Source organism: Melanerpes formicivorus, unplaced genomic scaffold (genome assembly GCF_026170545.1).
Source record: "Melanerpes formicivorus ecotype bairdi unplaced genomic scaffold, bMelFor1.0.p_v2 SCAF_10, whole genome shotgun sequence".
Lineage (NCBI taxonomy): Eukaryota > Metazoa > Chordata > Aves > Piciformes > Picidae > Melanerpes > Melanerpes formicivorus.
In genome coordinates this window covers 9661979-9688287 of record NW_027142362.1, presented here as the reverse complement: position 1 = coordinate 9688287, position 26309 = coordinate 9661979, and the positions used below count along the sequence as shown (strand labels likewise).

The window sequence follows — 26309 nt, the reverse complement described above, 5'->3', positions numbered from 1 at the left end:
CCCTGGAGGTGTTCCAGAAGTCTGTGGACGTGGCACTTAGGGACGTCATTCAATGGCCATGGTGGTGTTGGGTTGAAGGTTGGACTCAAGGATCTTGGAAGTCTCTTCCAACTGAAACAATTCTATGGTTCCATCCTGCCCTTGAAGAGGATGATGGATGTCCCACCTCCTGGGGTGAGGGCAGATGCTGTTTCTTTCTCTTGGTGAGGCTTAGGTGTTGCTTCACTCTCTGCCTTTCCTCTGCTGCACAGCTCAGAGCCAGAGCTGCCTCCAAGCCCTGCAGCCTGGTGCATCCATGAGTGTTTTCCCTCCCTCAACTTGCTTCTTCCCTCAACTCCTTCCTGCCTTGCCTCACCTTCAGATAGCTGGAGTGGGTCTGGAGGAGGCCACAAAGATGATCAGAGGGCTGGAGCGCCTCTGCTATGGGGACAGGCTGAGAGCTGGGGCTGTTCAGCTTGGAGAAAAGAAGGCTCCCAGGAGCCCTTAGAGCAGCCTTCCAGTATCTGAAGGGGGCTACAGGAGTGCTGGAGAGGGACTTTAGGTAGGGGCTTGTCGTGGTGGGATGAGGAGCAATGGCTTTGAGCTGGGAAGAGGGGAGATTTAGAGTGGAGATTGGGAAGAAATTCTTTCCAGTGAGGGTGGGGAGACACTGGAACAGGTTGCCCAGGGAGGCTATGGATGTCCCCTCCCTGGAGGTGTTCAAGGCCAGGCTGGATGAGGCCTTGAGCAACCTGGCCTGGTGGGAGGTGTCCCTGCCCATGGCAGGAGGTTGGAACTAGAAGGTCTTTAAGGTCCCTTCCCTGAACCTATAAATGCTACATGGGCTCTTCCAAAGCTAGCCCTTCATGCTCTTCACAAGCATGGAGCTTCCCCATACAGACACCAGCCCCTTGCTGCAGACAGCCTCTTCTCCCTGCACCAAAGTGTGGTCTGTAGGTGGGTGCTGGGCCGAGCCACCTCGCTGGTGCAGGGAGATAACAGGGTGGGCAGGGGCCTTGTGTGCTGCTGAGTGAGGACACAGATAGCAAGAAGGCAGCTGCTGGAAGTGTGGGTGTGGGCTGGAGCTCCTTTATTTATCTTCCTTTGGTTGTCTTTTTGGTTTTGGCGGGAGCCTGTGTGAAGCAGATGACTGAGAAAACTTTGTGTATCCCCAGAAGGATCTCCCTGGAGGCTCCTGATGCTTAAAGGCTGGTAGAGTGAGAAGACAGGCATCACAGAATGGTTTGGGTTAGAAGAGTCCTTAAAGATCATCCTGTTCCACCATGTTGGCCTTTAAAATGGCTTTTATTGCTGTCCCAATTTCAAAGCAAAAAGCACTCAGTGTTAGGTTTTATTTTCCCCAGTGGAATAGATGTATGTAGGATCAAGAGCTTTTGACTTGATCTTTGGGTTGCTTCTACCCAGCCTAAAATCTCTGCTGGAGAACTTTCAGTGTGGCCATTCCCTAGCCTGATTCTTCTAGGAAAATTGTAGAGCCTTGGGGGAAAAAAAATAATCCTTACTTCCTGTCTAACCCTGATCCTCCTGCCCTCAATGCATCACTTGTCCTCCCTGTGTTGCTTTGGGCTGACTTCCCTCTTGCCTGCAGTGCCTGGGGTTTAATTAGAAATCTTGGGATATTTTATTTGGAGCTGTAAAAAAAAAACAAACAAAACCCCAAACAATAACAACAACAATCACACCAAAAAAAAAATCCCCACCCAGCCCTACATAGGATTAAGAAAAGTAATGAATCAGGAAATTAAATCTTTGCATATTAACAGTGCTCTGTGTGAACTGGGGAGTTGCATCAGCTCTGCCTCTTGAAAGCTGGTTAGATGCCATCCTCAGCTTCCAGCAGCACCTCTGGTCCTTTCCAAACCTACAGGGAAACCTCAGATGCAGGATGGGGGGGCTGCAGAGTTCCATGTTTTGTGGCTGTCTTATAGATGCAAGAGAACCTCGTGGCTCACATGTGTGTTCCCCAAACGAGTGGGGTGCCCCCCCCACGTGTGTTCCCCAAACGAGTGGGAGCCCCCCCTCACATGTGTGTTCCCCAAATGAGTGCCCCCCTCCCCTCTGGACTCACAGCCTGTGGGGACAGAGCTTTCCCAGAGCCCCTCCCAAACTCATCTTCTGAAATACTCATCTAAAGAACTTGAATCTCTTAAGACTGCCCTGGTTTTGGGGTGAAAAGCAGCAGTTTTTAGTCAGGGTGAGGTGTGTTTGGGAGCTTTCTTGTGTCGATGCTGTTGTTGAAGCTAGCACCTGCCAAAAGAGTGGTGCTCAAAAACAACGAACCCCCCCACGGGGTAAACGCCCATGGGGTGCCCAGCTTTGGGTGGCAGGCAGGTTCTCTGATGCCCAGGCTCGTGGGGACATTATCTTCAAGCCTCCCTGCTGCAGCAGGGCAAGGGAGATAAGGCTTTGCTTGCTAAAGGTCCCCTCCCAGCATCCTCTCATGGGTTCATAGAATGGTTTGAGTTAGAAGGGACCATGGGCAGGGACACCTTCCACTAGAGCGGGTTCCTCAAGGCCTCATCCAGCCTGGCCTTGAACATCTTCAGGGAGGGGACATCCACAGCCTCCTTGGGCAACCTGTTCCAGTGTCTCCCCGCCCTTACTGGAAAGAATTTCTTCCTCAGCTCCAGTTTAAACCTGCCCTCATCCATTGTCATTCCCCACCAAAGCCCTCACCACTGAAGATCTCCCCTTGATGTACCCAGCATCAGGAGGGGTGTGAGGGTGGAGAACTGCAGTAAGACCTGCTTTAGGACCACCAGCCCCAGCTGGAGGTTTCAGGAGTCTTTGAGCAGAGTCTGCCCATGCTTGGAAAGCTCTAATTCCTGCAGGCAGGGAGAAGCTGCTTGAGTGGCTGATGATCTGTGGTAATGGCACAGGAGCTGTGCTGCGTGTCAGAGTTGGGGCCGAGTTTAAAAATGAAGGGATTGGATTCGTGGTTTTCAGGATGTTTATTGCTTGCATTTGGCAAAGACCAGGCTGCTTCTAGCAGCCAGCTTGGTTAAGCCAGGATGAATGTTTGTGAACTGTTTACAATGATTTTGGGATAACACAAAGGTGGGAAATTGAAGCCAAGCCAGATGCCTGTGTTTCTGAAACCCGTCACAGAATTGTTTGGGTTGGAAGAGATCTCTAAGATTGAGTCCAACCATCAACCTGACACCACCATGGCCATTAAACCCTGTCCCCAAGTGCCATGGCCCCAGGTCTCTGGAACACCTCTGGGGATGATGACTCCACCACCTCACTGGGCAGCCTGTTCCAATGCCTGGCCACTCTTTCAGGAAAGAAATTTACCCTAATCTCCCACCTGAGCCTCCCCTGGTGCAATTTCAGGCCATTTCCTCTCGCTCTATCACCTGATACTAGGGAAAAGAAGTCAGCCCCCACCTGGCTCCAATCTTCTTCCATGAAGTTGTAGAGAGCAATGAGGTCTCCCTTCTAGACATCCCAGCAAGAGCAGGGATCAAGCACTGAAAATTAACCACTCACACTTGCTGGTTTGCTGGGATGCCTTGATGAGAAGGAATGGATTGAAACTTGAGGAGGGGAGTTATAGGCTGGAGACTAGGAAGAAGCTCTTTACAGTGAGGGTGGTGGGACACTGGAACAGGTTGCCCAGGGAGGTCATGGATACTTCCTCCCTGGAGGTGTTCAGGGCCAGGTTGGATGAGGCCTTGAGCAACCTGGGCCAGTGGGAGGTGTCTCTGCCCGCGGCAGGGGGTGGTTGGAACTGGATGAGCTTTAAGCTCCCTTCTAACTCAAACCATTCCAGGAATTTCTGCCTGATCTGTGCTATCCTTTGCTTGTTGGGTGAAACTTTGCTCCTGCATGCTGGAGGCCTTACAGACACTGTGCTTGGTTCCCTTTCCAGGTTAAAGAACTGGTTCTTGACAACTGCAGGTCGAACGAAGGCAAAATCGAGGGCCTGACAGATGAGTTTGAAGAGCTGGAATTGTTAAGTACAATCAACGTAGGCTTAACCTCAGTTGCAAACTTACCAAAGTTAAACAAACTGAAGAAGGTAAACTCAAATCTCCTCTGCTGTAAGGGGGTTGTAGGGAGGTGGAGAGGGGAAAAGGGAGAGGGGGAAAAGGGAGGGGGGAAAAGGGAGAGGGGAAGAGGGGCGAGGGGGGGCCTCTCTGCACTCTGCTCCCTGTATAAACCAGCTGTGTGCCTCACAAGGTGAAGCCAGCTCTTAGGGGTTTTTATTTACACTGGGTGGTTGCTCTGCAAACTGAAGGTGTTGCTGTGCCTTCCAGCTCGAGCTGAGCGACAACAGAGTCTCAGGAGGCCTGGAGGTGTTGGCAGAAAAGTGTCCGAACCTCACGCATCTAAACCTAAGCGGCAACAAAATAAAAGATCTTGGGACAATAGAGCCTCTGGTAAGTTGGTGTGGGGCTTGGGGAGGTCAAACCCCATTGGGTCAGCAGTGCTGGAGAATTGCAGAGTGATTTGGGTGAGGGGGGACCTTCTTCTAGTCCAACCCTCTCTGCAGTCGACAGGGGCAGCTGCAACTAGAGCCCCAGACAACCTGACCTGCAATGGGTCCAGGGATGAGGCGGTTCCCATCTCTGGGCAGCCTGGGCCAGGGTCTCACCACCCTCAGTGTCAAACATTTCTCCCTTCTCTCCAGTCTGAATCTCCCTCTTTTAGTTCAAACCATCACCCCTTGTCCTGTCACAACAGGCCCTGCTCAAAAGTCTGTCCCCAGTGCACTGCTTGGCCCCTTGAAGCACTGAAAGGCCACCAGGTCTTCCTGGAGCCTTCTTTCAGCCCCAGGTCTCTCAGCCTGGTCTCACAGAAGAGGGCTTCCAGCCCTCCCGTCATTGATGTGGCCTCCTCTGGCCCCTCTCCAACAGGTTCCTGCCTGTGCTGTGCTGAGGACTCCAGAGCTGGCCCCAGCACTGCAGGTGGGGTCTCAGCAGAGCAGAGGGGCAGAATCCTCTCCCTCCCCCTGTTGTCCATGCTGCTGGGGATCAGCCCAGGTGATGGTTGATCTTTGGGGCTGTGAGGGCACATTACCAGCTCCCGTTCACCGTGGGGTACAGGCATTATAGCTTCAGAAAGACAAAGCCACTTGGAGTGTCCCTGGTGCTTATCTCCTGCGTGTGCCTTGGGCTCAGCTTGCCCCTGGGCTGTCCCCAGCCCTCCCCCGGGGCTGTGCCTGCAGCCTGGGCAGCTGCTTCCCTCTAGTGGCTGCTGCTCCGGGGAGCATCCTGGCCTTCCACACTGCCCTGGGCTCTGGGTTGGTCTCCCACAAGCTCTGTTTGAGCTTGGTGTGTTTGTCCTGAAGTGCATTTGGGCTAAACTCTCCAGCCACTGCTTCTGCCCAGGGTGCAGTGTGTGCTGGTGGTAGCTGCAGCACTGTGGACTTCCAAACTGTACCTGGGTAGGGGTCACTGAGCCTGAAACTTATTCCTCCTGTTTTCCTTTAATTAGACTGCATGCTACAAGGAAATTTTTTCCAGTGAGGGTGGTGAGACACTGGAGTATGTTGCCCAGGGAGGCTGTGGATGCCTCTTCCCTGGAGGTGTTGAAAGAGCTGGTTGGATGAGACCTTTAGAAGCCTTTTCTAGTGGGAGGTGTCCCTGCCCAGGGCAGGGGGGTTGGGACTAGATGATCTTTAAGGTCCCTTCCAACCCAAACTATTCTGTGAGCTAATTCTTCTGCTCACAGTCATTTTCCTTTCCATTTCAAGTGCTGACAGCAAGTTTGTCAGGTCTTGGTTCCAAAAAGCCTCCAAGTGCCCATTCTGTGCTTTGTCCTAGCTTGTAGCTTGTGTGCTCTTTGCTCTCCAGAAGTGCAGAGTTTAGTCTCATGATGCTTATTCCCCAAATACTTCTTAAGATGTCTCAAGCAGCAGTTCTCAGGTGAGTCCATCTCCAGTCTCCTTTCCTCCAGCAGAAAGGGAGAGCAGATCAGTTAAACTCTTGGAGCAAGCAGATGAGAGAGGGGATTGTAACATGTCCCAGTTTCAAGCCTAATGGCTTTCCTGATGTCACCATCACTCTACACATGCAACTCCAGCAGGGAGAGATTTCCTAAGGCTTGCTACAAATCCTCAACTGCTTCTGCTTTTGTTGGTAGTACTTTGAAGTGCTGTGGGCAATGCAGACAACATCTCCCCCTCCAAAATAATCATAAAAACTAAATTAAAACCAGGAATTGAATTCTTGTTCAATTTAGGTTTTCATTTTTTTTCCCCTCAAAGGCTGAGGAGCAGTCATTAAACTGTTCAAAATCTCTCTTAGCAAAGTTATTGTGGCCAAAGAATTGTCTGTTCCTTTGGCTTCTTGGCACTGGGGAGGTCCCACCTTGAATGCTGGGTTCAGTTCTGGGGCCCTCACTACAAGGACAGTGAGGGACTAGAGCTGAGACAGCGAAGGGTGACAAAAAGGGTCTAGAGCACAAGGCTTCTGGGGAGCAGCTGAAGAACCTGGGGGGGTTCAGCCTGCAGAAAAGGAGGCTGAGGGGAGACCTTTTGGCTGTCTCCAACTCCCTGAAAGAAGCTTGGAGCCAGGTTGGGGTTGATCTCTTCTCTCGAGGACCAAGTGATAGGACAAGGGGAAATGGCATCAGGTTTCCCCAGGGGACGTCGAGGTTGGACTTGAGGAACAATTTCTGTGTGGAAAGGGTTGTCAAGGCCTGGCCCAGGCTGCCCTGGGCAGTGGTGGAGTCCCCATCCCTGGAGGGGTTTCAGAGCTGTGGAGTTGTGGTGCTGAGGGACATGGTTTGGTGGTGACCTGGCATTGTTTGATTAAGAGTTGGACTTGATGATCTGAAAGGCCTCTTCCAGCCTGAAGGATTCCCTGATTCTTCCACTGAAGGCAGCAGTTCAGATACACCTGACTGGCTCCAGTGTCTTGCCTTATGCCTTTTGAATCCCAGAACTGCCTAGATTGAGTCCAATCATTAACCTCACAGTGACAAGTCCTCCACTAAACCATAACCCTAAGCACCACATCTACATGACTCTTAGATACCTCCAAGGATGGGGGTTCCACCACTGCCCTTGCAAACTGTTCTAGTTCCAGATATTTTGGGACAACTGGCTGGAGCAGCATTTATTGTGAGCTTGCCCCCTCACAGCATGTCTGATTTATTGCTCTGGTGTCTCTTTCTGAGCTTCAGCCTTCTCCTTGTGAGATGCTGAACTCAAGGGTGGCCACTTTCCCCTCTGTCACACCAAAGCAGCAGTGACCAGACCTTGCAGGTTTCTTCTTCAGGCCAATTTCAGTAGGTAGAATAGAATAGAATAAACATGGTTGGAAAAGACCTTTGAGATCATGGAGTCCAACCTATCACCCATCACCATCTAATCAACTAAACCATGGCACCAAGTGCCTCATCCAGTCTCTTCCTAAACACCTCCAGGGATGGTGACTCCACCACCTCCCTGGGCAGCACATTCCAATGGCCAGTCTCTCTTTCTATGAAGAACTTCTTCCTAACATCCAGCCTAAACCTCCCCTGGTGCAGCTTGAGACTGTGACAAAGACCAAAAGCAGACAAAGACCAAAATGACCCTTGTGTCATGGGAAGCTCTTGAGCACATTAACTTTGCCCTGTAGAGAATTATCCTGGAGTCTTAGAGTGGTTTGAGTTGGAAGGGACCTTACAGATCATTTAGTTCCAACCTCCCTGCCATGACTAAGGACACCACCCACTAGGCCAGGGTGCTCAAAGCCCCATCCGACCATCACCATCATCATGCGATGGGACCAGGCTTTATTCAGTGGTGCCCTGTGACAGGACAAGGGGTAATGGGCTCAAACTTGAGCTGAAGAAGTTCCATCTCTGGAGCAGGCTGCCCAGAGAGGTGGTGGAGCCTCCTTCTCTGGAGAGATTCCAAACCCACTTGGGACATTGTGATTCTGGGTGCCCTGCTGTGGGTGCCCCTGCTTTAGGAGGGGGGTCGGACTGGATGAGGACACAGTCTCAAACTGCATCAGGGGAAGTTTAGGCTGGGGGTGAGGAGAAAGTTCTTCCCAGAGAGAGTTGTTAGCCATTGGAATGTGTTGCCCAGGGAGGTGGTGGAGTCACCATCCCTGGCGGTGTTCAAGAGGGGATTGGAGGTGGCACGTGGAGCCATGGTTTAGTAGTCATGAGGTCATGAGCTCTCTGAGATCTTTTCCAACCTGATTGATTCTATGATCTGCAGAGGTCCCTTCCGTCCTGTAGCACTCTGTGATGGTGTGACTCTTCTTGCCTTGCAGAAGAAGTTAGAAAACCTGAAGAGCCTAGACCTTTTCAACTGCGAGGTAACCAACTTGAACGATTACAGAGAAAACGTTTTCAAGCTCCTCCCGCAGCTCACATACCTCGATGGCTACGACCGGGACGACAAAGAGGCACCAGACTCCGATGTAGAGGCCTACTTGAAGGGCTTAGATGACGAGGAGGATGATGAGGATGGTAGGTGAATCGTGCTGCTTGGTGTACCTAAGTGAAAAGGCCCAGTATTCTGCCTAGTATGTTTTTGCTTCCAGCTCTGTCTTGTTGGCGAGAGAATCATAGAATTGTTTTGCTTGGAAAAGACGGTTGAGCCTGACCGTCGACACTGCACCACTGTGGCCACTAATCCATGTCCTGAAGTGCCATGTCCTCATGTTTCTTTGTTAAGAAGAGTGTGGCTAGCAGGTCAAGGGAGGTTCTCATCCCCCTCTACCCTGGTGAGGCCACATCTGGAGTATTGAGTCCACTTCTGGGCTCCCCAGTTCAAGAAAGACAGGGAAATACCGGGCAGTGTCCAACGGAAGCTATGAGGAGGATCAAGGGCCTGGAGCATCTGTCTGAGGAGGAAAAGCTGGGAGACCTGAGGCTGTTTCCTCTGGAGAAGGTTGAGAGGGCATCTTCTCAATGCTCAGCAAGAGCCCTCTCTCGGGGCAAGAGGCTGGGGCCAGACTCTTCTCAGTGGTGCCCAGTGACAGGACAAGGAGCAACAGGCACGACCTGGAACCCAGGAGGTTCCACCTGAAGATGAGGAGCAATTTCTTTGGTGTGAGGAGCCCTGGAGCAGGCTGCCTAGAGAGGTTGTGGAGTCTCCTCCTCTGGAGAGCTTCCAAATCCCCCTGGCCATTGTGTTCCTGGGCAAGCTGCTGAGGGTGCCCCTGCTTTGGCAGGGGTGTTGGACTGTGTGATCTCCTTCCAACTGCCACCCGCTTCGTGATTGTCAAAACATCTCTACGGATGACGACTCCACCATCAGCTTGGGAAGCCTGTTCCAGTGTCTGAAGGAGGGGTGTTCACAGCAGCTCGTTCCTGACTGAAGCAAAGGAGAAGTTACCTTAGGGGTCTTCTGAAGGCAGGAAGGGAAAGGAGCTGGGCAGGGCCTGAAAGAGCTTCTTTCTCAGTCTTCCCTCCAGTGAAAGATGGGGACGACAAAGAAGCGCCGGACTCTGATGCAGAGGGCTACGTGGAGGGCTTGGGTGATGATGAGGAAGATGAAGATGGTATGTGAATTTGTGCTGCTTGGTGTCCCTGAGTTGAAAGATTGATGTGCTGCGTGGTATGTTCTGCTTCCAGCTCTGACTTGTTGGCAGGAGAAGGGTGTCTTCAGTGGCTCCTTCTGTCTGATGGAAAGCAGAAATAGTTCTAAGGGAGGGAGGAAGGAAAGGAGGAGAGGAGAGGAGAGGGGAGGAGAGGAGAGGAAAGAAGCAGGAGAGGAGAAAGGCAGGGCATGAACAAGCCACTTTCTCAATCATCTCTAGCGATAGGGTGGTAGAAAGGCATCTGGAGGAGAAGGAAGACACTGAAAGAGTGTCAGGGAAACCAGTAAACCCCAGGAGATAAGGACATGAGACAGAAATGGGTAAGAAAGGATGGTGTGAACATGCTGCAGTTTCCAGGAACCGTGTGAGGAGAGGTTCCTGATGGAGAAGGCTGAGGTGGAGAACTAGGCTTGGTGTAGCAAAAGGCTGAGTCAAGGAGCCAAGGCAGTAATGTGAGTTCATAGCTGCTCCATGAGGGCAAAATGAAGTGGTTGAGATCAAGCAGAGAAGAGGACAGTGTCTGTCTTGAGGTGTGCCCAGGGCAAGTGGTGTGAAAGGCACGGACTGAAGCAGCAAACTTCTTGATGGTAGGAAAACACAGAGTGGGTGCCGGTGCGGCGTGGGTGCCGCTCGGTGTGAGTGCTGCTGTGCCTCCCCAGCAGGCTGCAGGGGGAGGCCCCAGGGCACCGGTCGGGTGAGTATCCGGCTGAGTGTGGGGAATGTGCTGGACTCTTCAAACCCAGCTGCACAGCAAAAGCAGAAAAGCTGCACTTGCAGTTTTGCCTTGAGTGCTGAATGGGAGCTCTGCTGAGAGGGGCAAGGGCTGCAGCAGGGCTGGGCAGTGTGGGGCATGCACAGAAACCCTGAATCCCAGCGTGGTGGGGGTTGGAAGGGACCTCTGGAGATATCTGGTCCAGCCCCACTGCTAAAGCAGGGGCACCCACAGCAGCTTGCCCAATATCACAGTGGCCAGGTTGGGTTTGGAAAATCTCCAGAGAAGGAGACTCCACAACCCCTCTGAGCAGCCTGCTTCAGGGCTCCAGCACCCTCACACCACAGAAGTTTCTCTCCATCTTCAGATGGAACCTCCTGGGTTCCAGTTTGTGCTCCTTGCTGCTTGTCCTGTCACTGGGCACCACTGAGAAGAGTCTGGCTCCATCCTTTTGGCTCCACCCTTTAGCTCTTGCTGAGCATTGATCAGATCTTCTCTCACAGGCTGCTCCTCTCCAGGCTCAACAGCCCCAGGGCTCTCAGCCTTTCTTCCTCACAGAGATGCTCCAGGCTCCTCGTCTTCCCCTGGTGAAGTTTTTCAGCCAGCAGCACCCAGCTTCAGCAGGGACAGGGTCTCCTCACAAGTCTGGGCCTGCATTTGAAATAACATGAAAAACCTCCAAAACACCACTCCTGTAGCTTGGAAAATCACTCTCTGGTTTGTTGCATGGGCTACTTGCATTTAATCTCTTTTCCTCTTGACAAGAGATTGCAAAGCCCTGGGATGGATGGTGTGTGAGCCTCTTGGATTGCTCTGGCAGAAGAAAGGCAAAGGGTGGCCCTCAGGGAGGGTTCCCAGTGTGTGGCTGGCTTGGAAAGTTCTGCTCTATTCCTGCTGGGAGCAGATGGACACTTGCAGATGAAGAGCTGCAAGTATCCCACGGGCTCAAAAATGCTTGTTGGCAGTGGGAAGTGGAGCAGCTGAAGCTGAAGCAGTCCTGAGGCTGCTGTGACTTAGTGTCACAGCCCCTGCAGCCTTGGAGCAGCTCAGACTGCGGGTGCAGCTGCCACCCAGGCCTGGCACTGGGGCCCAGGACCCACAAAGCTGCCCTCCAGCTGTGTTTCTGGTTGCTCCTCGTGTAGGAGGTCACATCTCAGGTGATAATATTGAGGGGGGGAAAATAGGAAGTAAACTTGAAATGTCTGAGTGTTTTAATCTTCTTTGTATAGAAGAGGAGTATGATGATGATGCTCAGGTAGTAGACGACGAAGAAGATGAGGAGGAAGAGGAGGAAGGAGAAGAGGAGGATGTGAGTGGAGAAGAGGAGGTAAGGATTTGTGCAATTAGTCATAAATTCACAGAATGGGTTGGGTTGGAAGGGACCTTAAAAATCATGTCCCCTGCCATGGGCAGGGACACCTTTGACTGGAGCAGGTTGCTCAAGGCCTCATCCAACCTGGCCTTGAACACCTGCAAGGAGGGGACATCCACAACCTCCCTGGGCAACCTGTTCCAGTGTCTCACCACCCTCATTGTAAAGATAATAGTGGGTGGGGAGTGACCATGCTTTAACTGGGAAGAACTGGGTGAGAAATGAACCAATTATTGGAGGCTTTTAGTACTTGAAGCATGTTCTTCATGTTTGATTTGGCTGGAGAAGCATCTCAGTGAGGGGTGGCTTTGAGGCCTTGCTGTCTATGAGCCAGCTGCCATCTAGTGACCACTGACATGAAATCATTCTCTTCATTGGGCTGATGTCACAGATAGCATCAGGAACGTGGTTTGTGGGGCCTTTGGAGGGCTGGAGTTACAGCCCCTGTACAGCCAAGAGCTACTGACCCTGTGCTCTCAGAGAGGCTCCTCCCTGGGCATGTTCCTTGTGATCCCTCAAATTCTTGGTGTGTGTGTCGAGTGTGCTGAGCCAGTTGTAGTCTGCTGAGGCTTTTCTGGGAGCTCACCCCCTGGGAATGGGGCTAAAACTGGCCTTGTGTCATCTGTCCTCCAGCCAAACAGTCAAGGAAGGGACCTTTAAAGGTCTTCTTGTCAAACTCCCCAGCAATCAGCAGGGACACCTGAAACCAGAGCAGGTTGCTCAGAGCACTGAACAGGCTGACCTGGGATGGGTCCAGGGATGAGGCACCTCCCACCTCTCTGGACAGCCTGAGCCAGGGTCTCAGCACCCTCAGTGTCAATTATCTCTCCCTTCTCTCAGGTCTGAATCTCCCTCTGTGTTCAAACCATCACCCCTTGTCCTGCCACAACAAGCCCTGCTCAAAACTGTCCCCAGCTTTCTGATTGGCCCTTGGGAATCCTGAAAGGCCACTGGAAGGTCTGTCTGGCTTGAACACCCCCAGTCCAGCCTGGACCCACAGCAGAAACCTTCCAGCCCTCCTGTCATTGCTGTGGCTTCCTTTGGACCTGCTCAGTCTCAGATAGTTCAGTGCCACTCCTGAATGACTGGTCAGCCTTTTCTCAGAACCACCAGCTGCTCCTCAGGCTCTGGAGGTGTCTCCCTCCACCCTTAGAGCTGCCCAGTCAAGTTTCACTGACCCCAGGCTCTTGGCACAGAACTGGCAGCCCTGTATCACCATGAAATCCAACCCCACTTTCTTAATGAAGCCTCTGCTCCCATCCCTTGTGATTTCCTGCAATGAAACTTGGGCCAGAGTCCAGTTCTTCTGCACCAAAAAGCTGCTTCTTACATAAGTGTGTGGGAAGCTTCTGCCTTTCTGTTTGGTGGTTGGTTGAGAGGCTTCAAGGACTTGCTGTTGTAAAATGCTGCTGAATTCAGAGTGTGAAATGTCCTGCACTGAAACTTCACTTTGGTTTCTTTTTTCAATCCCTCCTTTTTGTTGTTTGTTTTCTTGTGTTTGTGTGTGTGTGGTTTTTTTAATGCAGGAGGATGAAGAAGGCTACAATGATGGTGAGGTAGATGATGATGAAGATGAAGAAGAGCCTGGTATGACAACAATCCACTTTTGGATGAGAATGATGATGATCTATTATTTTCCAAGTGAAATGCTGTTTTCTCTGGAGCAGGCAGATGTTTCTGTCCCTGCTCCTTTGGTGCCAACCCAGTGGCCGATGTAGAAGCTTGTTGTACCTTGTGGAGCTCCTCAGGGGGGGTCTGCTGTGGGTCTAGTGCTGCTTAGCATCTTTGTCAGGGCCATGTGCAGTGATAATGAGTGCCCCCTCAGCAGGTCTGCTGGTGACACCAAGCTGTGTGGTGTGGTGGGCTCACTGGAGGGGAAGGGATGCCATCCAGAAGGGGCTTGAGAAGTGGGGGCCAGTGCAAACGGCAGGAGGCTCAACAAGTGCAAGGTCCTGCATCTGGGTTGGGCCAAATCCAGGCTGGGTGCAGAGGGAGTTGAGAGTAGCTCTGAAGAAAGAGTCTTGGGGATGTTGATTGCTGAGAAACTCCCCATGAGCCAGCAGTGACCTCATGCAGCCCAGAAGGCAAATGGTGTGCTGGGCTGCAGCTGGAGGAGTGTGGCCAGCTGGGCAAGAGAGGGGATTCTGCCCCTTGACTCTGCTCTTGTGAGACCCCACCTCAAATACTGCAGCCAGTTCTGGTGTCCATAGCATAAGAAAGACACAGAGCTGTTGCAGTGGCCACAAAGGTGATCCAAGGGCTGGAGCACCTCTGCTATGAGGACAGGCTGAGGGAGCTGGGGTTGTTCAGCCTGGAGAAGGGAAGACTGCAGGGGGAAGCTTCCAATGAAAGGCGTACAGGAAGGCTTGCAGAGGGACTTCTCATAGTGCAGCAATAGGCCAAGGGGGAATGGTTTGAAGCTGAGGGAGAGAGAGTAGGTTGAGGCTGGATCTTGGGATAAATCTCTTCAAGGTGAGGCTGGAGAGACTTGGAACAGGTTACCCAGAAGGCTTGTGAAGGTGTTGAAGGCCAGGTTAGATGAGGCCTCGAGCAACCGAGCCTAGCTGAGATGTATCCCTTTCCATAGTGGGGGGGGGGGGGGTGGCAGGATGGGTTGGAACTAGGTGATCTCTGGGGGTCCCTTCTCACCTCAGCAAGCCTGAGGAGCCCTCAGCTAACCCCAGCTGGCTTTTTGTTTCCCTAGATGAACAGGGAGAGAAGAGAAAACGAGAACCTGACGACGAAGGGGATGAAGACGACTAAACCCAATAACCTATTTTGCATACTTTTTTTTTTCCTATTGTGATTTGACTGTTCCTACCCTGTACTTCCCCCCACCCCCACCCCCCACCCCGCAACCTTTCCCTGCACCCCCAACCTTTTTATTTTCTTTTATTTTTTTTCCTTTTGGTTTTGTTTTTAATTTTTTCCTATTATTCTTTTTTGTTTGTTTGGTTGGTTTTGTTTTTTGGTTTTTGTTTTGATTGTAATTGTTGCTGTGGGAACCAAGAGGGAGAAACAGACCGGGTGGGCAAGGGAATAAAATCCTATTTTTACTGCCACTCCTCCTCCTATTCATTTTAAATTGATTTCTTTTCCTTTCCTTGTCCTTTTCTTTTCCTTTTTCCTTTTCAGTTGGTTTTCTTGTTGTTGTTTGGGGTTGTTTTTTTTGGTGGTGGTTTGGGGTTGGCTTTTTTTTTGTGTGTGGGGGTGTGTGTGTGTTGTGTTTTAATCCTTTCTTCTTTTGGGGTCCCTTCCTTTAGTCCCTCTCACTGCAACAGTTAAGTATAAACCGAGTGGGGAATTTGTTTCTTAGGAGCGGAGTGGAGACTCTGGACATCTGTTTTTTTCCCCCCAACAAAACACAGGCAAAGACAGCACCCAAAAAAGTTTCAGAGAGATCCCAGGGGATTTTTGCCTCCCTTCCCCCCCAAATAACTCCACTCCAAGACACCTCAGCAGAGTTGCTCCTTGGGATTCATCTTTCCCAGTCACTTACCCACATCACAGAACATTTTGGGTTTTGTTTTGGGGTGGGGTTTTTATTTTTGGTTGTGTTTTGATTTGTTTGTTGGTTGGGGGTTGGTTTGGTTTTTTTGAGGGGTGCTACACCACTTTTTTGTTGAGGCAGAGCAACCCCTCCACAGCAACAGGGTGGGAGAATGGCATTTTGGATCCAGTGGTCTCTTTGTTGCCTGTCGGTGAATGACTGCCATTTTCAGCCAAAGCTTTCCCCTTGCTCCTTGTAGCCACCTTGGTTTTCACTTTCCTCTTTGTAAATAGTGACCCAGTTGTTTTTGTTGGGCTTGGGGTTTTTGTTTGGTGGTGATTTTCTTCCCCCCCTCTCCCCCCCTCCTGTTTGTGGGGGGTGCTCCTTTTGCATCTGCTTTGTGGGGTGAATTTGCACCCCCTCTCTCCTCCCTTTGGGTCTTGGGTGAATTTGCAACCCCTCTCTCCTCACTTTGGGTGTGGGGTGAATTTGCAACCCCTCTCTCCTCACTTTGGGTGTGGGGTGAATTTGCAACCCCTCTCTCCTCACTTAGGGTGTGGGGTGAATTTGCAACCCCTCTCTCTTCACTTTGGGTGTGGGGTGAATTTGCAACCCCTCTCTCCTCACTTTGGGTGTGGGGTGAATTTGCAACCCCTCTCTCCTCACTTTGGGTGTGGGGTGAATTTGCAGCCCCTCTCTCTTCACTTTGGGTGTGGGGTGAATTTACAACCCCTCTCTCTTCACTTTGGGTGTTGGATGAATTTGCAGCCCCTCTCTCCTTACTTTGGGTGTGGGGTGAATTTGCAACCCCTCTCTCTTCACTTTGGGTGTGGGGTGAATTTGCAGCCCCTCTCTCCTTACTTTGGGTGTGGGGTGAATTTGCAACCCCTCTCTCTTCACTTTGGCTGTGGGGTGAATTGCAACCCCTCTCTCCTCACTTTGGGTGTGGGGTGACTTTGCAACCCCCCTCCCCTCTCTCCTCACTTTGGGTGTTGTGTGGTTTTTGCTTTTTGTCTTCATTTCCTGGTTTGCTTTATTTTGGGAGGGGTATTTTTTTTTTTGAGGGGTGGTGGGTGGGGTGTGGAGATCATTTTGGTTTTGGTTGGTGGTTTGGGTGGGTTTTTTTGGGGGGGGGAGTGGGGAGGGTTTGGCTAGGGCACAGCCAACACACTGAAAATGGCAGGCATTAAAAACAATCTCTATATAAATATATATTAAAGAGGAAAAAAACCCAAAACAACACAAAAACTAACAACAAAAAGGACACAAAACCCCAAGTGTTTCCTAATTCCTGAGTTTACTAGTGAACTGAATTTGACAATTGTAATAAAACCCAAAGTGTTTCAACCCTTTTAAATAAGGTGTGTACTATTTTGGTCTGTTATATATATATATATGTGTATATATATATATATTAACATCCTAGTCCCATTTTGAAGTGATGAGAAACTACTTCCACTTGTGCTCTATACTTTTGAACCCTTGGTTTGTTGGGTTGGTTTTTTTTTTCCCCCCCCTCCCCCCAAACCTTAAAACAACAACCACCACCCCCCCCAGGAGGCAGGTCAAAGCATGGTAGGGTTAGGAGGTTGGGTTTTTTTTGTCCCCCCCCTTTTCATACACTCAAGCACGAGATACTAATACAAAATAAAGTAAATATTGTATTTTCTTACCTAGTGGAAGTCAGTGAAGTGACTCAGAAGAAGAAGGAGAAAAAAGAAATACCTAGTTGAATGTACAGTTTTACTTTCATATCCCTCTTTAAACTAGCTTTAGGGGTGACTTGTATTTCCTAGTCCATGTTTCATCTGTATAAAGGCATTTGCAACAAGTTTCTTGGGATTTGGGGTCGATTCTTTTTTCTTCTTTGGGGGGAGGGGGTTGGGAGTGGTGGTTTTGGGGTGGTTGGGGATTTTAGTTGTTGTTGGTTTAGGGTTGCTTTTTTTGTGTGTTTGGTTTCTCCCCCTTTTTTTTCCCCCCTTTTTGGTTGTTGTTTGGGGTTTGGTTTTAGGCTGGGTTTGGGGGTTGGGTTTTAGGCTGGGTTTGGGGGTTGGGTTTTAGGCTGGGTTTGGGTTTTAGGCTGGGTTTGGGTTTTAGGCTGGTGTTTGGGGTTGGGTTTTAGGCTGGGGTTTGGGTTTTAGGCTGGGTTTGGGTTTTAGGCTGGGTTTGGGTTTTAGGCTGGTGTTTGGGGTTGGGTTTTAGTCTGGGGTTTGGGTTTTAGGCTGGGTTTGGGTTTTAGGCTGGGGTTTGGTTTAGGTTTGATTTTGGTTTTAGTTTGGGTTGGGTTGGGTTTGGTTTTGATTTTAGTTTGGGTTTGGTTTTGGTTTTAGTTTGGGTTTGGGTTTGGTTTTGGTTTGGGTTCTGGTTTTTGGTTTGCTTCTGGTTTTGGTTTGGTTTTGTTTTTCCCAGAAGAGCCAGACTCTTGAGTTTGATGTCTGTTTGTCATTGATGAATTTCAATAAATCTTTTTATACAATTATTTTTTTCCTGTGGCTTATTTGCAGTAAACTGGGCCACTGGGAAGGAACCACAGCCCTCTCTTAAAAAGCTTTTACTGAGTTACCCTCCTCAGTCCCCTCACGGTTTTTAGGAGCTTGATGATATGTTTTGCTCCATAGTGAAGCATGTTGCCTGCCCATGGCAGGAGGGGGTTGGACCTAGATGATCTTCAAGGTCCCTTCCAACCTAAGCCATTCTATGAATGGTTGAGTGAAACCAAGGGCAGAGAAGGGCAGCAAAGCTGGGGAGGGGTTTGGAGCACAGCCCTGTGAGGAGAGGCTGAGGGAGCTGGGGTTGCTTAGCCTGGAGAAGAGGAGGCTCAAGGGAGAGCTTATTGCTCTTTACAACTACCTGAAGGGAGGTTGTAGCCAGGAGGGGGTTGGTCTCTTCTCCCAGGCAACCAGCACCAGAATAAGAGGACACAGTCTCAAGCTGTGCCAGGGGAGGTTTAGGCTGGAGGTGAGGAGAAAGTTCGTCCCAGAGAGAGTTGTTAGCCATTGGAATGTGCTGCCCAGGGAGGTGGTGGAGTCACCATCCCTGGAGGTGCTTAGGAAGAGACTGGGTGGGGTGCTTGGTGCCATGGTTGAGTTGATTAGATGGTGCTGGGTGATAGGTTGGACTCAATGATCTCAAAGGTCTTTTCCAACCTGGTTTATTCTGTTCCTATTCTATTCTATGGGAGAGGTTGTTGCTTTAATGCCAATAATCATCTGTCCTTTTTCTTTCAGAATGAGGGTTGGAGCATTGATGTGCTGTAGAGTAGCAAAGCACTTACACAAGGACCTGGCCAGGTTGGATCAGTGGGCCAAGGACAATGGGATGAGGTTTAACAAGGCCAAGGGCTGGGTCCTGCTCTTGGGTCACAACAGCCCCATGGATGCTCCATAGGGAGCGGAGTGGCTGGAAATGGACCAGCAGAGAAAGCCCTGGGGGTGTTGGTCAGCAGCTAGCTGAAGATGAGCCAAGGTGTGCCCAGGTGGTGAAGAATGCCACTAGTATCCTGGCTTGGATCTGAAATGTGTGGCCAGCAGGACCAGGGCAGAGGTTGTCCCCCTGAACTGGGCACTGGTGAGGCCATACCAGGCTCTCCAGCTACAAATGCAGCCCTTGTGTCCCTCTAAACCAGCCTGGTCTCAGGCTTCACTTTGGCCTTACACTGGGAAACTGGTTTTTCAGAGACACAGCTGTTCACTCAAGCTGTTGGAAGGAATCTTGGACCTGGCCTTCCTTGCATGAGGAGCTTCTGCAGCTCTCCCTGGTTACTGTTCAGCTCTACTGTTCCTATACTAAGGGTTGTGAGACCCTGGCCCAGGTTGCCAGTGAGGTGGGAGATGCTTCATCCCTGGAACCATTGCAGGTCAGGTTGTTTGGGGCTCTGAGCAACCTGCTCTAGTTGCAGATGTCCCTGCTGACTGGAGGGAGATTGGGCTAGGTGACCTTTGAAGGTCTTTTCCCACCCAAGCCAGTCTGGGATTCCCCTGGGAAGTGAGAGGGAGGGACTTTCTACAAAGGCTTGTAGTAACAGGACAAGGGGCAATGGCTTGGAGAGGGGAGAAGGGAGATGGAGACTGGAAAGAAGGAAAAAGTTCTTTCCAGTGAGAGTGGTGAGACACTGGAACAGGTTGCCTGGGGGGTTGTGGATGCCCCCTCCCTGGATATGCTCCAAGCCTAGGCTGGATGAGCCCTTGAGCAACCTGGGCTGGTGGAAGGTGTCCCTGGCCATGGCAGGGGGTTGGAACTGGATGATCTTGACGGTTCCTTCCAGCCCAACCCACTCTATGACTATGGAAAGAGTGAGCAGGTATCTGAGGACCAACAAGGTTTAGTCTGTGCTGGGAGAGGGGAAACTAAGTGACTTCTGCCACTGAAAACAGGAGGCTTGCCCAGTGTGGCTAACTGCAGATTTCCTAGCCACAGAATCCCAGACTGTTTTGGACTGGAAGGGACCTTAAAGATCATCTAGTCCCAGCCCTCCCACAGCCAGGGACACCTTCCACTGGCACAGCTTGCTGAAGGCCTCATCCAGCCTTTGCTTTCAACGCTTCCGGACCTGGAGCCTTCACAACCTGTTCCACTGCCTCACTACCCTCGTGGGGAAGAATTTCTCTAGTCTTTAAGTACCAAAGGCTGGTTTTCCTGAGTGCTCTGTGCACACAAGTGCTGGCTGCAAACACTCTGTGACTCGCAGTGATGCTTATCAACCCTTGGAAGAAACCCAAACCCTGCTATTTTATAGCAGTTCAGCAGGAAAACCTAGGTAGAGATCCTCTCAGAAATGAATAATGGGAGAGTTCAGCTCGTTCCAAAGCCACATTTTTTTGGTGTCCCTTTGCTCCTCCTGCTCTCAGTTTGCCTTCTGAGCAAAGCCCTGCTTGTGCAGCAGGCTGGGGCTGCCTGGGGATGGAGCCTGCTGTGGTTTCCAGATGCCCAGACTAATGTCTTATGTGTTCATTTTGACCATGAAGCATGAAACTTGGCCTTACCTGAAACTTTCAGGAGCTGGGGAAAGATTCCTGATGGAAAAGTAGTAGATGTCTTCATCCCTGGAAGTGTTTAAGATGAGCCCTGGAATGGGTTGTCCAGGGAGGTGGTTGGGGCGCCGTCCCTGGAGGTGTTTAAGCCCAGGCTGGATGAGGCTCTGGCCAGCCAGATCTAGTGTGGGGTGTCCCTGCCCATGGCAGAGGGGTTGGAACTAGATGATCCTTGTGGCCCCTTCCAACCCTGACTGCTACTATGATACTAAGCTTTGAGCAGCCTGGACTGGGAGGAGGTGTCCCTGCCTGCAGCAGGGGGTTGGAGCCGGGTGATGGTTAAGGTCCCTTCCAATTCAAGCCAATCTGTGCTGATGCTATGAAAAGCAGAGCCCTCATGATTCCTGTTTCAGAGCAGTCCCTTGAGGGTCTTTCTGGGGTGCTTGTTTTCCTTTGCTGTCCTTCACCTGTTCTAAAGCTCAAAGCACCTACAAAGCGCCCCTGGGGCTTTCCAGCCTTGCTTGTGCGCTCTCTCTCTCCCCACAAACCAACGCCCCCCCTCCTGCTTTGCTCAGGGTTGTGCAATGCCTGTCAAGGAGCTTACCCAAGCTGGGAACAAGATGATCTTGGTCAAAACCATTTTGTGCCAAGCTGAAGGTCTGGGGACTGCAAATCCATAGCTTAATCACGTAATGGCCTGGGTGTTTGCAGTGCTGGCACCCTGGAGGACACCTTCCCCTTGGTTGATTTTTATAATGCTCTCCTGTCCCTCAACTATTGGTGGTTAAAGCAGGACACAGGACTCTGCTGAAGGTCAGGAAGGCTTTCCAAGCCCAAATAATTGTCAACATGATCCAATTACATTGCAGGAGAGGACTGCTGGCTCTGGTAAGGCAAGGATTCTGCAGCAGGGCTCCTACCAGATCACTCTGAGTGAGGGAGCTGGGGTTGTTTAGCCTGGAGAAGAGGAGGCTCAGGGTAGACCTTCTTGCCATCTAAAACTACCTGAAGGGAGGTTGTAGCCAGGTGGGGGTTGGTCTCTTCTCCCAGGCAACCAGCACCAGAACAAGAGGACACAGTCTCAAGCTGTGCCAGGGGAGGTTTAGGCTGGAGGTGAGGAGAAAGTTCTTCCCAGCGAGAGTTGTTAGCCATTGGAATGTGCTGCCCAGGGAGGTGGTGGAGTCTCCATCCCTGGAGGTGTTCAAGAGGGCATTGGAGGTGGCACTTGAAGCCATGGGCTAGTAGTCATGAGGTGTTGGGTGACAGGTTGGACTTGATCTCTGAGGTCTTTTCCAACCTTATTGATTCCATGATTCTAAGATGAGCAGTGGTTTGAAACTAGGGCAGGGTAGGTTTAGGAGGAAGTTCTTCATGAGAGTGGTGCAGCCATTGAAACAGGCTACCCACAGATGTGGTGGAGGCCCCATCCCTGGAGAGATTCAAGGTCAAACTTGGTGGGGCTCTCAGCAGCCTGATCTGGTTGGAGGTGTCCCTGCTGACTGCAGGGTGCTTGGACAAGATGACCCTGAGGGTCCTTTCCAACCTGATGCATTCTGTGACTCTGAGGTCTGGACAGAGGGAGAAGCTAATCTGCTGGTTTGTGGCCAGCAACTGACCATCTTTAGACCTCCAAACCAGTGGCAGCCTGAGGTCTTCCCCTGCCCCAGCATGCAGGGTGTGAAATCCCTGCCCTGGCTCCCTGCAGAACCATCCCTGCCTCAACCAACAGTCTCTTGCAGTTGTCTTTTGAGATGTCTTGTGTTTCAGGAGGAATGAATCACCCTGTGCTGAGATGTGATGACTAAAGACTTCAGCCCCAGCAGCGAGGTGGCTGCTGAAGATTTTTCAGTCTCCAACATTCAGGCAAGAAACATGCTGCAGAGCACTGAAAAATGAGCCTGGAAGGGGCCAGCTGCTGCATGAAGCTCACCCTGATGTGGAAATAGCTAGTTCTCAGCTTGCTGGAGGTCACTTCAGCTTTGGTTAGTGATGTCAGGACCCTGATAGAGCTCCAGCAGCAGTGGGTGGGCAGAGGTTTGGGCTGGCAGTAGCTGCTTCTGCAGCCAGGGAAGACATCCTGGTGCTGGGTTTGCAGTGAGGGGACATCCCTGCAGCTGCTGCCAGCCCCTCCAGACCATGACACATGGCTCCAGCAGAAAGAAATGGACCTGGGAAACATAGAATCATAGCATGCTGGGGGTTGGAAGGGGCCTCTGGAGATCATCCACTCCACTGCTTTAGCAGGGCACCTACGGCAGCTTGCCCAGGATCACAATGGCCAGGTGGGGTTGGAATCTCTCCAGAGAAGGAGACTCCACAACCTCTCTGGGCAGCCTGCTCCAGGGCTGCAGCACCCTCACACCAAGGAAATGTCTGATCATGCTGAGCTGGAACCACCTGGGTTCCTGTCTCTGCCTGTTTCTCCTGATCCTGTCACTGAGCACCACTGAGCAGAAAGGGAAGGGGCTGCAGATGCTGCCCAAGCTGAATGCTGGTGGCAGGTAGGTCAGGGAGAAAGGAGCGTGATGCTGTTGTGGTGCACGGAGCCCAGGGCAGCAGGCACTGCTTTCTTTTAGCATCCCAGCTCACCACTCTCTCCTCTTGCAAATGATCCTGCAGAAAAGGAGGAGAGGCTGGACATGAGCCAGCAGTGGGCACTTGCAGCAGGCCAGGGGCAGCCTGGGCTGCATCAGCAGCAGTGTGGCCACATGATGAGAGAGGTGATCCTGCCCCTCTGCTCTGGTGAGACCTCACCTGCAGTGCTGTGGCCAGCTCTGGGACCCCCAGCACAAGAAGGACATGGACCTGCTGGAGAGGTTGGAGCACCTCTGCTGTGAGGACAGGCTGTGGGAGATTTAAGACTGTTGAGCCTGGAGGAGAGAGGGCTCTGGGGAGACCTGGGAGCTGCATTTCAGTATCTGAAGGGGACCTACAGGAAGGCTGGGGAGGGACTGTTCAGAAGGGGCTGTGGTGGGAGGACAAGAGACAGTGGTCTGTGACCAAAGCAGGGGAGATTTAGGTTGGACATTAGCAGGAAGCTCTTCACAATGAGGGTGGTGAAACAGTGGGACAGGTTGCCCAGAGATGTAGTTGAGACCCCAGCCCTGGAAACATTCCAAGTCAAATTTGATGAGGCCCTGAGCAAGCTGCTGTGGTTGGAGATGTCCCTGCTGACTGCAGGGGGGGTGGGCAAGATGGCCTTTGAGGGTCCCTTCCAACCCTGTGCAGTCTGTGATTCCTCCCACTTCCCCAAGCAGAGCTGGGAGATGTCTCCTCCTCCCTGCTGCTCTGCTGGCTGCTGAAGCCATCACAGCCCACAGCTTTGCTGGCAGCAGCCCTGGCCCTGCTCCCAGGAGAAGCTCTGGCAGCAGCAGCAGTGCCCTGATTGATGCTTCGTGAAGCACCAAGGGAGAACTTCACCATCCAGCTGCTGGTTTGCTTACTGCACTGGGCAAGGGGGTGGTGGTGAGGGGGTTAAGGCTGTTGGGGGGGAGGGGGTTGGTAAGAGCAGGGTGGGACAAGGCCTGGAGGCAGTAGCTGTGTGGTTGTGGAGCTGCCAGTTATCACTCCCAGTTTAGCTGGAAAACCTGAGGGCTTTTTTCTGTCCCAGCATCTCCCATTAGCTCTTACTGTGGCTTCTCCAGATGTGTTTTGGGTTCTTGCTTTATCCAGACACCCTCCCTGGGTGGCTTTCCCACCCTCAGCTGTTTCTTCCCTTCTGCCCAGAGCCAGTTAGAACCTGGTGAATCACTATTATCTCTTTTTGGTGGGACTGTCACCCTTTCTGCTTGGAGTTTCACTTTGCCCATCCCATGTGGCACTGGCCAAATGTGCATGGAGAAGGGAGGTGGCAGCAGAGGTGGCACCAGGTGAGTGTTTCACCCCAAACCCCCTCCCATGAGAGACCACGAGTAGCTGGCCCTCCAACCATCACAGCTTTGCTGGTTTTACTGAGATTCTCCAGCACTGTTCAGGAGCTGCTGGGCAGCTGTTTCCTTGCTGAGCCCTTACAGATGCTGTGGAACATCTGGAACAGCCACATCTGGCTGAGTTTAAACAGGTGCACCTGAGTGTGGCCTTTGGTGTGACAGGGCACATGCATGTTGGTCACCAGGATGCCCAGAGAAGCCACCAACTCTGCACAAATCCTGGTTGGCACCAAAGTGTGGCTGACAGCTGGCTGAACATGAGCCAGCAGTGTGCCCAGCTGGCCAAGAAGGCCAATGGCATCCTGGCCTGCATCAGGAATGGTGTGGCCAGCAGGAGCAGGGAAGTCATTGTGCCCCTGTACTCAGCACTGGTTAGGCCACACCTTGAGTCCTGTGTCCAGTTCTGGGCCCCCAGTTTAAGAAGGACATTGAGACACTTGAAGGTGTCCAGAGAAGGGCAATGAGGCTGGGGAGAGGCCTTGAGCACAGCCCTGTGAGGGGAGGCTGAGGGAGCTGGGGTTGCTTAGCCTGGAGAAGAGGAGGCTCAGGGGAGACCTCATTGCTCTCTATAGCTACCTGAAGGGAGGTTGTAGCCAGGAAGGGGTTGGTCTCTTCTCCCAGGCAACCAGCACCAGAACAAGAGAATAAACACTTTATTATTAGAATAAACCAAACCAGGTTGGAAGAGACCTTCAAGATCATCGTGTCCAACCCATCAACCAATCCAACCCACCCAAACAGCTAACCCATGGCACCAAGCACCCCATCAAGTCTCCTCCTGAACACCTTCAATGACGGTGACTCCACCACCTCCCCGGGCAGCCCATTCCAATGGGCAATCACTCTCTCTGTATAGAACTTCTTCCTAACATCCAACCTGAACCTCCCCTGGCGCAGCCTGAGACTGTGTCCTCTTGTTCTGGTACTGGGTGCCTGGGAGAAGAGACCATCATCTGCCTGTCTACAACCTCCCTTCAGGTAGTTGTAGAGAGTGATAAGGTCACCCCTGAGTCTCCTCTTCTCCAGGCTAAGCAACCCCAGCTCCCTCAGTCTCTCCTCATAGGGCTTGTGTTCCAAACCCCTCACACAGTCTCAAGCTGTGCCTGGGGAAGTTTAGGCTGGAGGTGAGGAGGAAGTTCTTCACAGAGAGCTTTGTTAGCCGTTGGAATGTGCTGCCCAGGGAGGTGGCGGAGTCACCATCCCTGGAGGTGTTCAAGAGGGGATTGGATGTGGCACTTGGTGCCATGGTTTAGTAGTCATGAGGTGTTGGGTGACAGGTTGGACTGGATGATCTCTCAGTTCTTTTCCAACCTTACAGATTCTATGATTCTATGATCTCTGAGCAGCCTGCTCCAGGGCTCCATGATCCTTACCATGAAGAAGTTCTTCCTGGTGTGGAGGTGGAACCTCCTGCGCTGTAGTTTACATCCATTGCCCTTTGTCCTCTCACAGGGCAGGAGTGAGCAGAGGCTGCCCCTTCCTGACACCCAGCCCCTCATGGATTTGCATACATATATCTGCTCCCCTCTCACTCTTCTCCTCTCCAGACTAAGAACCCCCAGGTCTCTCAGCCATTTTTCGCAGGGCAGTGCTCCAGTCCCTTCATCATCCTTTTGAGCCCTCCACTGGGCAAAGCCCCTGCCTTGATTTGAAGGATGTCAGGGAAAGGAAGGGCCAGCACCACCCCCCAGCCAGCTGCTGGGGCCAGCATCCCCCCCAGCAGACTGGTGGAAAACTCCCGTTTAACTGAAGCACACACAGACATCCCTCCCCCCACAGCAGCTTCCCCACCACATGTGCTTCATTTCAGATTTCAATCCCTGAGTCTTCAGTCTTCACCTCTAAACTCAGGGAGCTTTGAATCAGCAGAAAGCCTGCCACAAAAACCTTGGGAAATGGACAAAGAAACAACAATCCTGCAGCCTGGAAGCCTGCAAAGAGTCCAAGCCTCAGACAAAGCAAAACCTCCAGGAAGCTGAAAGTAGGTCAGGTTGATAAGGATGAGAGCAGAGGGACAGTGTTAGCAAGGAAGGGAAGGGAAAAAACACAACAGTGGGAAGGAAAACCACCCCACAGCCCTGGTGGAAGGGGCTGGGATCTTGTATCCTTTTCCCCACCCCCTACCCCCTTCAAAACCTGTCCTCCCTGAAGCTGTAGGTGGAGAGAGGGAAGCTCTTGCAGTTAGCAGCAGTACAGCAAGGGTGAGACTTCAGCCTGGGGTTGGATGGGGACAGCTGGGGAACTGCTGCAGGTGAATGGGAATTTTGGGGAATTGTGGAGGCTCACCACAGTTCCTGGAGGGATCCTGAAGAGTAAAGGATCAGCTTTGCTACTGCTGCAGG

General features: G+C 51.7%; 1 protein-coding gene across 1 annotated transcript in view; it reads left to right on the top strand.

Moving 5' to 3' along the window:
- The window catches only part of ANP32A (acidic nuclear phosphoprotein 32 family member A), a 30647-nt gene extending 16007 nt beyond the window's left edge, over window positions 1-14640 (top strand). Inside the window, exons 2-7 of the mRNA XM_068143559.1 lie at window positions 3875-4024; window positions 4263-4385; window positions 8220-8418; window positions 11436-11533; window positions 13105-13165; window positions 14283-14640. Coding sequence (XP_067999660.1) covers window positions 3875-4024; window positions 4263-4385; window positions 8220-8418; window positions 11436-11533; window positions 13105-13165; window positions 14283-14341 — 690 coding nt within the window. The 3' untranslated portion in view covers window positions 14342-14640. The remainder of the gene's footprint in view (window positions 1-3874; window positions 4025-4262; window positions 4386-8219; window positions 8419-11435; window positions 11534-13104; window positions 13166-14282) is intronic.
- Window positions 14641-26309: the final 11669 nt, after the last annotated feature.